This window comes from Corvus kubaryi, unplaced genomic scaffold, assembly GCF_017639235.1.
Source record: "Corvus kubaryi isolate FWS band 111438036 unplaced genomic scaffold, C.kubaryi_AGA036_p1.0 65230, whole genome shotgun sequence".
Taxonomy (NCBI): Eukaryota; Metazoa; Chordata; class Aves; order Passeriformes; family Corvidae; genus Corvus; species Corvus kubaryi.
In genome coordinates this window covers 30,569-43,006 of record NW_024581854.1, presented here as the reverse complement: position 1 = coordinate 43,006, position 12,438 = coordinate 30,569, and the positions used below count along the sequence as shown (strand labels likewise).

The following is a 12,438-nucleotide window of genomic DNA, read 5'->3' as shown; positions in this document are numbered from 1 at the left end:
TTCTACTGTATAACATCGGTTTATTTAAGAAAGGCAAAGAGATGAATCAGAAGATGTTTACTGTGGGAATAAAAAGAATCTAATTAATCTGCTTTTTCATTTTCTAGGGACAGAAACATTAATGTAGCACATTTTCTACTTCTTGAAGCTTAAGTAAACAAGTCAGAAACAAAGGTTATTTTTCTTTACAGGCAGATACAGTCTCACCATATTCTAAAATGGGTATTTATTTCTACAGCTGCTCCCAAACACTGGATCTTTCAGGCTCTCGTTAGTTCGATGAAGACAGTGTGGGAAAGCACAAAATCAGCTCAGTGTCTACTAGGAACTCTCAGAAATGAACCACCCCAAGAGTATTTACTTTGTGAGATACTTCTAGAGGTGCAACAAATTACAAAACATCCTCCACAGATATTTTTTGTTTTGTTTCCCTGCTCTTGAGTATAAGACATTGTTCAAAAAGGAGAAACAAAAGCCCTGGTCTTGCGATTGTGGGGTAGAGATTGGCTTACTGCATGGATCAATCCCACTCAAAGGAAAAGCAGATGGCTCTCTGTACTAGGTACAGACACTTACATAGAAAGCATGAGAGAGAACAACTTTTCTTAATCTTTTCAACAGAAAAAAATCACTTATTCAGAATTATTTTAGAAGAGGTTTTAAATAACTGACTCTTTCAGAGATATTTTGCAATAATTAACACCAAGGCAAATTAATATCGTGGTTTATGCTGTCACTGTGAACAGAGGGGAAAGAAGATATCACCAATGGAGTTTTTTAAAGACTGTATCCATAGTTGTATCTGTGTTTGCACATCTAAACCTGGAAAATGTTGGGAAAGTCATAAATTAAACCCACCCCACCCTTAATACTGAGAATCCTGCTGGGCATATATGTATGTCCCCTTTAGGCTTTGCATACAACTGTCAGAGGACCTGATTTTCTTGTCACTGAGCACAGGGTTTTAATTTGAAATAAACTTAGTTTCAATCACCAGAAAAGATGTTTACATTTTTAAGATACTAAAAATTATTAAAGCTCCAATATTTGTGGTTTCATATGCGTTTTTCAGTAAGCCACTCTAAGAGGTTTGTTTCTTGCAGACCTTGTTTCTTAGAGAAACTCCCTGTATGATTTGCTAGTTCTTGTGCAGGTTCAGCTATCCCCTATTTCATCCCTTAAATCATGGGCAAGGTTTTGCTTTTCTAAATGCCCTGTGGAGTTGCAGTAATGACATCACTGAATTTGGCAGCACATTTAATGGAAAAGGTGAACCATTTTCATCAACAGATACTCTAGATCCCCCTTCGAGTGTCAGCAAGTCTTCTTGGGATGTGTGTAAGAGCAGACTTTGGCCTCCCTTCCAAATCCAGTTTTCTGAAGTGTTCATGCCAGCAGTGCCCATTTCTTGCAATCCAGCTAAGCCCACATTTAAACAAAGACAGACAAGAAGACATTTGGACTCTGGCACGGACACGCAAGCGGGGCATAAGGGAGACACAACAGACGTTAGAAAGACACATTTGTTACACCACAGGCTTGGGATTAGGCCTGATGTGGAAATAAATGGGTGAAAACAACATAATGGAGAAATCTGTGCAGAAATGGAGCAGTTTAGATGAGAAACAAATGGTGTGGGCAGAGTTCTTACCGATATAACACAACATAATCAGTGGCCATCAGTCTATCACTGCACACTGAAATCCATGGCTCCCTCTAAGCAGTGCCAAGCAGTGTGCCCATTCTCTGGCAGGAAATCACCCTCCTGCCATTCCCAGCACATCCCCCTGCCGGGCCTGCTGCTGGACTTCCTCCACATCTGCAAATGGAGCTTGTTCGCACTCTGGGTTGCTTCTCTGCAACTGCACTCCTTGGATTCTGTGCTGCCTTTTTCTGGGCTCAGGGCTCAAAAGAGTGCAAGTACAACAAAAAGGTTATCTTCTTAAATGCAATGCGAACACAAGGAAAGTTCAAGGAACTTAAAGAGCCACAGGTCCCAGTTTTTGCCTTCAGGAGGAGCTCTTTCTTCAGGATTGGGAGAGCTGTAATTTAATGGCTTCGGTTCAGCATTTTCTGTGCTAAGCTTCCATGCACGTCTCTGCAGCCGTGTCCTCTGACTGGTGACAGACACACAAGGTAGGGGACAGCACACGGGGACAAACACGCACTGTGACAGAGCAGGGTGACAGCGAGCATGTGAGAGCTGCACTGCTCCATGACAAACCCGCTGTGTGTGCTTTTCTGACATGGTGGCTGCTTGCATGAATGCTAAGAGGGGCTCTCATCCTCCAGATCCAGGCAGATAGAAATGAAGAAGAAAAAGAGAAAGGAAGATTATTTTCTGAGAAACAAGCATACCCTCTGATGGGCCCTGTAAAATAAACCCAGCTCTACTGGCATCCTTTCACACTCTTAGAGTCAAGCTGTGCTACGCTAGTAAAGCATCCTGGCAGCCACAAAATCCCAAGTACAAAGCACACTGTTGTTAGGAAGCTTAAATTCATCATACAGGTGGTAATAAATCAGAGACTGCTGAAAACTACTGCAGTAGGAAAACAGGACTTGGGAAGCGTGGGCTCTACTGTGCAGGTGCTGAGCTTTGATGTACAGTTCAAGAAGCCAAGAAATGTGGCACACTTCCTAAGTGCCACCCTGAGAGTGCAGAGGGGTGAAACCCTTTACATGTGTTCACCAGGGTCTTGCTCAGAAACCTGTTCAGCACTTTAAAATTCCCCAACAACCTTGAACTGCCCAACTTGATAAATACCCAGGTGGAGGATTATGCAATCAGAATTGAAGGCCACCCTACTTCGAAATGAGAACATATACACAGGGATTTAACACACTTTAATTCACAGATACTGAATTTATAGAGCTTTCACTAACTTAGTGTTCTGGGGTGTCCCCATATAGAAAAACCTGCACATGTTTGAAAGAAGAGGAGGTGGGGGGAAAAAAGATTAGGGAGCTTAATGCAAAACAAGGAATTGCAGTAACACAGATTACCAAGAAGCTGAAAAGCAGCTACCACCTGCAAGAAAGCATTTGAAGTGATACCAAATGGGAATTCAATCTCATGGACTTGTGAAGTGTAGCCCAAAAGACAGAATAACCGGTGCTTTTGAAAACAGGAGTTTGGAGGTTTTTTGGACAGAAAAGAAAACCAACAAAAAACCTTGTCATGGTGTCACTGAATTCAGTAACTCTTGAGAATTCATCAGTTAGAGCTATATCCCACAATCAGCTTTTTGAGATGACACTGTTACAAATCTTTAAGAGTACACATCACTGCTGCAGCCCTACTTTAAACCAGAAGTTAGAATTAACAGTACACAGAACTTCTATCTTTTCAGCCTACATTGTAAAACATTGAATCCCCAAGTAAATACAGTTAGGAATGAAATAGAACCTCACTAGTTCTTTTCACTTAGGAAAACTCAGTGGGCTTGATTTAAATATTTTGCTGAGCAACTTTTCAGTTCCTGACACTTGCTCAGCATTCTCGTGTTTGTTTGGGGTCTTTCTCATGAATGAATTTGCATGAAACTCCATTTCAGTGCAACTCCATAGCCTGATGAGAACTCTGTAGTTACATGGTTTGGTTTTCCAGTATTCTAAAGTGAAACAGTTTCGTCTTCAGGATGGAGTTCAAAACGGAGACCCTCTGTCTCCTCATGCTCACCCATGGCAACAGCTGGAACAATAAGGAATAATAACATTCCTGGCTGGCAAAGAAAGCCTTCTGCTAATCCAGGCATACAGCACTAAGTGTCAGCAATTTTGTCTAGAAAGCCCGTTTTTTTCTTAGATGAAAAGTTTATATTTTTAGCATCAAATACCAAATCTCCATGTGTAAGGCAGCAGGAAATGAGACAGAGACTTTACTAGAAAACACTGCTCTACTTGTGTTTAGCACTGGAAGTCCTGCCCTTCAGAAAGAAATGTAGTGGTGCACAAGCCAGCAGCATCATAAGGCAAAACCCATTATTACTATATAATATGCTGAGATATATATATATGTGTGTGTATATATATATATATATTTTAATAGCTATGTTATGTTTTTCCAGCAGGACTGTGAAGCTCTGCTCATACGACAACTGAGGAAATTGCTGGAAACAGCAGCTGCCTCTCAACTAGGCCAACTTGGTACACCTCTAACTACTTCAAAGACCATTTTATTTGAGCTTAAACCACATCTTTGAAAACGGTTTTAAAACAGCGAAAAAATGCTGTAATGTTTAAAGACACATCAGGATCAACACAGTTCTAATTCTAGAAGGACGGGACATTTTCCCTAGGGAAGAGAGCAGGATGGTAATAATTGGGTTATCTTCTGCTAGCCCAGACTGGATGAAGACCTCCTGCTATGAGGTGCCAGGGCTCATAAACTTGTTTGAACACTGAACTTTAGAGGCTGGACTTGGTGATCTTGGAAGTCTTTTCCAGCCCTACTGATTCCATGAGCACTGCCCAGAGCCCACCCAGCACACTCTGGTTTTGTGTACTGGTGAGATTTTCTGCACTGGCAAAATAAGTGATCTCAGGATGTAATTTTCCAGCACATCAAGACTAAATGTCAAGATTACACTTACCTAGATAGTAGGCCTTAAAAGACAAATTAAAATTCAAGGGGAGTGAAAATATTCCTGCTGTTACTTGATAAGTCAACATAGGAAAGGTACACGATTTCTTACATGATGTTCAAGAGTGCCTAAGAGAATTAGGAAGTGCACTCTTGCCAGGACTTTGGAATTCTCCTCACTTGGTGTGTCCTCATCACACTGACAGATTGCTGCAGTCACAGTCTGGCAGCCTGCATGGAGCTGCAGGATCAGAAGCTTACTAAAGCTTACTAAAATCTCCTAAATGCGAGCTCAAGCTTCAAACTAAGCTTAAGGAAAGAAAATTTTGAACAAATAATCCCCTTGCAATTTCATCCAAACTGTAAGCATTAAACTTAGCTAGATTTTAATGTTAAAATTTATAAAAATGTTTATAAATTACATTCTGTTACTTTTAGAGAGTTCACTTCATAAATTACTGACACTTCTAATGGCATTGTGCCAACTGGGACAGCCTCAGTAAGGAGCCAGAGATACCGGGTGAAATGTGAGAAACACTGTAAACATCCCAGCTCAGTATAAAGGTAGTCATAAATCATGAGGCTCAGTGTTTTGAAAATCAGATGTGCATGACAAAGTGGGCAGTAACAAATTTTGAACAACTGAGTCACATCCAAGGGAAAGAAAAAAACAACAAAAAATACAAAAAGGCAATTTGCAGCACAATTGCCAGGTGTCTCAGTCTGCTACATAAAAGCATAAATAGGTGGTTGCATTAACTGAACCTCTGCAATGTGTTCAGGAATAATAGTTTTAAAACAACTGAGGCTGCAAAGTAAAACACAACCAACAACACATCACTGTCAGAAGGAAAAGCATATCAGATGGTTTGTCCTTGCTAGTTTTTCTGCACTTTTAGTAACCAAAAATAACACAAAGTAAAAAAATTGAAGCCTCAGTGGAATCACTGACAAGATTTCCATAGAATTCAACAGCATCAAGATTTTATCCTAAGGGACTGGTTAGTGACGTGGTTTCTACAGAGGTGGCAGAAAACTTCATCTTTTGTTTGGTTCAGGGAGCACTAAATTGGGTTCTGAGCACGGCAGCACCACCTGGCATCCACCAGCCTCGAAGCACTGCTGGCAATCCTCTCAGCAAACAGAGATGGACACAGCCAGGCCAAAAACCGCGAGTTCCGTTCAACTCGTTGTAACAGAGGCACAAAGATTTGCACAAAGTCAGACACTCAGCTGGGATCAAAGCCCAGGTGACCTGATCCCTGGGCCTATGTTGAATCAGCCTAGAGGCCTGTGTTGATTTTAACACAGAGTTTGACTCTTTGGGACTTTTTTGCCTGTACCCAAGCACAGAATAGATCATGAGTATTCAAGGTACCTGTGAGGTTCTGACTCTCAAGTAGGACTTTGTTACACTTCACGTGCTTAACAAGCTTTTGTCAGAGTAATTTTCAAACTGCCATCACAGACTGAAACAAAACCATGATAAGCTTCCAGTGTTATTGTATAATCCAATTATGATGTGAGAAGGAAAGGTTTTTTCTCAAAAATGTAAGCATCATTTTTCTGAACAGTGTCCTCTTCCTAGAGCCATTTAGCAAACCAGAGCACTGGTTCCATTAAAGAGTTTCTGGAAAGCCAGTTAATTCAAGTCTTCTCAGTGAAGGTATAGATAAACATACCCTTACTGAAAAAGGGGAATCGAAAATGTATAGGCAGCTAAATAAAATACAACATACAAAATAAGTTTTAATGCATTTTCATCCAATATACAGGCATTTGTGAGTATCAGCTACTGAGCTACAGTTCATAGCAAAACACCAAAGCATTGAGATAGTTGTGCAAATTCTTTTCTTAGTTCCTTGGCGAGCAACAAAAGGAAATGAAAAATATCTACACAATTAATTTCGAGCACTTACAGAGCAGAACCCTGGAAGGTACTTTTTGTACATGAGGAATGACAGGAACCTGATTTCATTAAGTAGCACGTACAAGAGAAGCCTGCACCTACAGTTAGATTAACTCTACTGCAAGATTTATAGGTATAAAACTACTTTATTCTAGTCATCCAAATGAGGCCTTTTGAGAAATCTGAGTCATCAGCCCATAATTCTAATAAAGGTGACTGCTGTGCTGTCCTTAATTGCCAAGCAAAGATATCTGATTGGTGAGCACAGGCTTCTGTAAAACCAGGAAAAGTCTCACAAATGATGTTTTAGGAGAGCAATGAGATAATATGGGGCAAAGAGTTAGACTGCCACAGGATCAACCCCAAAATCTTCCCTCTGACACCTGCAACACATTAGGAGAAACCTTCTCTGCCCAGAACACCAGGCAACCCCCTCTCTTGTCCTAGTACAATAAACAAAGACAAAACATTCTGATACTGGTCTAGACTCATCATCCCTTCAGGGCAAAAACTCTTGTTTCCCCATCCTTGTTTTATCCTTATGTGAGATCACAAATTAATTGATAATAAAATTTATAAAAAGCTATGATACAAGAACTAGGAATGGTTTTCCATAGTAAGGACAGGATTGATTTTCTGATTTTTTAATGGGCATCACCCATTAGGGTAGGGTAAGATTTTTATAGCAGAAAAGTAGGTCTAGTGCCCAATACTTTTAGAGACCTCACTGGTGTCTCTGCTTGTTTAAAGGCCCTCCTTTGTTCATCACAAGGGAGCAAAACCTCAGAAAGTTTGAATTGATGGCATTGGTTCACCATGACCGATAAAACTCTGTGGTGTCATTTGACTCCACAATGATATTTTTCAATTGTGCAGCCACCAGATTTCATTACAGAGCCCTTTTCACTCCAGCTCCTTCAGGGCTAGGGCCTCATGAGGACAGCCAGCTGGGAACTCCAGCACTATTGTAAGGCAGCTTGAATAGCAAGAGATTTGCCCAGTAATTATTACAAAACCATTCTCACTGATTTCTTAACAGCAGAATTTCTAACAGGAGCCTGTGACATAAGTATTTTATGTGCCATATATTATCCTACAAAAGGAGCAGAGTGATGCCTAGCTTCTAAAATATGAACTGTTTTAGGCCACCAACACACTTCAGCTCACAAAATCACTTTCAACCTTTAGGAAAAAAAAAAGGAAAAATAAGGCAGCACTACAAAGGGAATCTAACAGCCTGCCTCCAGGCTTGTGGACAGCTCTGCTCATTGATTTGCAACCAATGGTTTGGAAACTGAATGTTTACTGAGAAAAATTCTGATTATATTTTAGGCAAGCTTTTTTATCTGCTACCTTTTAATGTGTTAATTTACTCTACTGAAAAGCCAAAGGGCCAAATCCACCCCTCTGATAAGGCTTCTATTGTAGGAGCATCACTGAATGTGCACCAAAGGCATTATTCATCTGTGGAGAGATCACTGAGCAATATTGTCAAACACTTCTGAGTTGTACATCCTTGAAGAGCAGATAAAGGAATTGTGAAGAGAATGAGAAGGAACAGAACATCAGAGATGAAGAAAATTAGATAAAGGGCCAGGAAGAAACTGTTTGATGTAAACAGAGTGACAAGTTAGATTAAGAACTCTCATTAAAGCATGCAGTATTTGCCCATAAGCAATTCAGGCAAGGAATTTGTTTACAACTCTGCCAAAATCAACAGCAGATGCAAAGAATCATCAATATTGGGATTTTAAATAACACTAAATCTACTGTATCCAAACACTCACTAAGACTGTGTGAAGGAAATACACAGCTCAGGGCCATTCTGTTCTTTGTCACACTGAGTAAACAAGGTTATGCCCTGTTGCACACTGAATGCAGGCCCAGCAGAAGTTACTAAGAGGAGTGTACCATTAACTACTCCTTGGTTACTTTAGCGTGCACATGTCTCTGAAATACCTACTGGTACCAAGATTTTATTACTGGTGTGGAAGAAAATGTAAATTTGTGAGGAAAATGTAATTTCATTTAGACTGTATGCTGAGACAGAACCTGGTTTGACCAAGGTTAACCTTACCAAGTTAGGAGAATAAAATTTAGAGATGTGCTGGAAAACTTGTGGTATCACCTTGCATGTGACCTTCACCAGAAAATATCCAGCAAAAATTATCCATCAGAAATTATATAGATTCGAAACTAATCTTTGAAACTGCTTCCACAGCAGAAGGTGAAGGCCAAGTGAATCAAACCCAGTACCTGGCTCGACTATAGTGAGGAGTTAGGGTTTTGGCACAGGCCATTAGGAACAAATCCTACTCTAACTGAACCAGATTTAATGAGAGTTCCCCATTCCTTAGTCCCAGGTTAACATCCCCCTCTAGTGACCTCAATTTATTGTGGGGAGTTTTTCCCTCAGCTGCTCATTGGCTGATGGCCCTGTACGATTCTGTTAAGATGATGGGAATTTGAGTCACCACTTTCCTCCTGGCATGGTTACAGGTTTAAAAAAACACTGGCTGGGAAGAACATGCAGTGAGAGTGAAGTTACACAATGTGCTGGCAGCAAAACTGTCCCAAGAAGCTGAACTCGCAGCCCTCCCCCAGCCCCTCATTCTCCCCCTTGTGCAGGAGTTCACTGCACATGAGTTTCCTTTCGTGCCAATTCCCAGGGGGGTGGTCATGATCTGAGTCAGACCATTGTTATGATCTGGGTTAAAAATAGCCCTTCCTAACCCAACTCCACCACCAAAGCCAGCAGATTGTGTATTTGCACCACGAGACACTGGGTTCCTTTGACACAGTGTTGTGCGCGGACAGAGGCAGAAATCTGTGTCAGGTGCCGCTTTCTCAGGCGCTAGAGTGAGCGTGTGACTGGCAAGGCACAGAATTCAAGCCATGCAGATCCAACCATTCCCATGCTGCAGAGTTCTTGAAATCCACCTCACACCTGAATACCAGCAATGGGAATCCCTGACTGGTTTTGCAGTAGTCCGAACAAGAAACTCTGGTGGTCACTGGAGCTAGTTTTTAAAGGCTGACGTGAGGTAAGCGAACGCCTAAGGGCCTTCTGTGTTAAATCCAAAGTGAGATGACAGATGGGGATGTGAAATTGTGGGAAACCACCAGCTACAGAGAAAAACAAAGCACCCATGTGCAAAGCCAAAGTATGGCCCTGCAGCTCATGACTCAGCATTTTGATCATTTATTGAGGGAACTGATCCTCATTCCTTTCAAACAAAAGCTGTTTTTCCATTTTATACCATTGCATGGAAAGGATTCTTGCAAAAAGATTGTGGAGGGAAAAAAAAGACAGAGCTTTCTGTTAATTAAAGATAATATTTGACAAGCTGAGTATATCAAGAAAGCACTGTTTAAAGCCAGCAGACTTTCTTCCCATAGATTGTTTAAAAGATTAGAAAAAATGCTGGCAATTATTTATTTTCACCTCTTATCTGAAATTTCTTTGTCTGTATACTGGGAAGGAGAGCTGAAGGCGAAGGTGAAGAGAGCATATTTCTTTTGTTAGTTGAAATGATACAGTCCAAATGGCACAACCTTAAGGAGAGCTTTATGGCCTGTCCCCTGCAGTCAAAAAGGGTCTGTCAGCTATGAGACAATCAGACTTGATCTCATTTTTGCATTGCATAATCTCTGTGCAGTGCAAGAGTTTATAAGGACTAAAAAGGAGGGCCTGAATACACACAGTATAAAACACAGCTACTACTTCGCTCACATTTCAACACCCTTCTGGTGAACATATAAATTCTATTACTCTGTGTGCCATTTTGGACAACGTGGTACAGAACAATGGCAGCAAGACCATTATTTTTAAAGGTGTTTTACAATGTGCTTTCGAGTTGCAGCTCCTGGCTTTTGAGATGTTCAGGAGAGAAGATAATAACGGCTTGTTCTTTGCTTGTGTTTTGTTTTGAAATGGTATTTGTTTATATATTCCAGATAAATCAGAAAAAAGGAAACACAAAATCTGCACTATTTTAAGCTATTCTGTGTCCTGCCAGTGTCTCATTTGTATGCAGCATACACTAGATTTGCCTAGAAGGATTTAGCTCAGTAGCTGGCACGTTTACATCAGAGAACAACATACAGAGTTTCAATCAATTTCAAGCATTCTTACAATGGGAAATAAATATGAAAAGTGGTTGTTGCCCAAAGTTCAAAAAATGCAATCGACAAATTGTAAAAGCTCAAAAGGCCAGACAAATTTAATAAAATATTTCCATTTACCTTCCTCAGCTTTACACAGCCTGTTCAAAATAATAAGATTCTCTGCAGAATGCCTTTATCCAACTGTTTATATCACTTCATACAAAATATGTGTTTGAATTACCACAGCAATACAAGGATATAAATTCCCAGCCCACGAAATGCCAAATTCAACATAAGCTATGCTTTCTTGGCATCTAGATGTTTTCCTTTTCCCTTTCTGTACTGCAAATACATTTCCACTTGAAACAAATTAAAAAGCATGTAGGTGTTAAAACATAATGACAGCTTAGAATTCAAGTGACTTGTGCAACATTATTTTGTGCTTTCTACTTCTCCATTTCCTCCTACTGCAATTAAAATTCATCATGCCCTACTACATGTACATGTACTACAATGCATCAAGTTCAGTCCAGTAGAGGTTTTCAACCTTCAGACACGGCTTTATACTACATGAGATCCTTGCACAATCAAAAAAAAAAAAAAAAAGTGCATCTTTTTTCCTCATCTTTCTCTTATGCTGGATGATGTGAAGCTCTGATTAGTTGATGCAGGAATGCAACCTTGAGGTACGATTGCAGCCTCGGAATGATTCTTAAATGTAAAAAGAAACTTTTGGAGCGCTCACGCCCTTTCTGGATTTTAAAAAAAAGACACCACTGTCATGGTGCTACTGGAGCCACGGTACAGTACATCATGGCACACATCCATAACATAGCCAGGGACATGAGAGACAACTCCTATTTACAAAAACTTGATGTCACTTCCAGAAAAATATGACAGGAAAAAAAAAGGAAAATATAATTTCCTGAATGTCCTGAATTTTTAGAAGATTCCTTTTACTTTCTCTTCAGCAGCAGAGTGGTCCTCCACAACTGCATTTTTCCCTGACCTTTTTAGTATGGACCATAAGCGACACCAGCAGGAATTGGGGATCATATGGCAAACTGCTTCCTTCGAGAGGATGCTCACCCACGCCCCTTTACTCACAAGCCAGCTTGCTGTCAAAACTGGAAAGGGCAATGGCAAAGGCTTGTAGTGCACACATTGGGTAGTTGTAGTCCATGGTGAACACGTCCTCAGCCACGCGGCCAAACTGCATCACGATATAGTCAGCTGCAAGAGAGGTCAGACACGGCAAAAAGCGTTACTGCTGTTTGCAGGCCTCACTAAATAATCTTCATCCAGCACTACCCTCTGTCCCAGATCAACAGAATACCAACCAAACATGCTCACTCATCACACTTCACAGCACTTATTCATGCAGGTGGGTGTGCTGATAGCAGGGCGAGAAGCAAGGATAGCTTGAGTGATAAAGGGTTGCAAGACTTGTTACTGTCAAAAAAAGTGACGTATATAAAAAGTACTTTTTGCAAGCACAGAGAGAAGATGGCTTCTGTATAGAATGTTGAAGGCTCTTATACAGATCTCAATTAAACCTGCTCAGGTGACAACTGCCAGGGAAGATCCCTCCCATGCTGTGCACGCAGTGCTGTTCCGACACCTTACAGACAGAGAGCTCTACTTACGATCATTATCATGGATAATTTGGAAGTTCTTCACCGAGGCCTGTGTGACTCGACCATGGAAATTCAGAACATAGGACTGGGTGTCATCATTCCAGACTGGCGTTTTGTTGTGCAGCTCAATGACACTCTCTGTATTTTTGTTCTGCCACCTTGCAAGAAGCGTCTCGTGTTCCTGCACACACCACAGATAC

The 12,438-nt window shown here is 40.8% G+C and overlaps 1 protein-coding gene across 1 annotated transcript in view; it reads right to left on the bottom strand.

The window, feature by feature from the left end:
* LOC121673132 (tubby protein homolog) overlaps window positions 1–12,438 on the bottom strand; it is a gene marked incomplete at its 5' end in the record, with an annotated part of 34,730 nt that continues 22,292 nt past the window's right edge. The window contains 2 exons of the mRNA XM_042046202.1: window positions 1–11,834; window positions 12,248–12,419. Of these exons, the coding sequence (XP_041902136.1) occupies window positions 11,701–11,834; window positions 12,248–12,419 (306 nt within the window). The remainder of the gene's footprint in view (window positions 11,835–12,247; window positions 12,420–12,438) is intronic.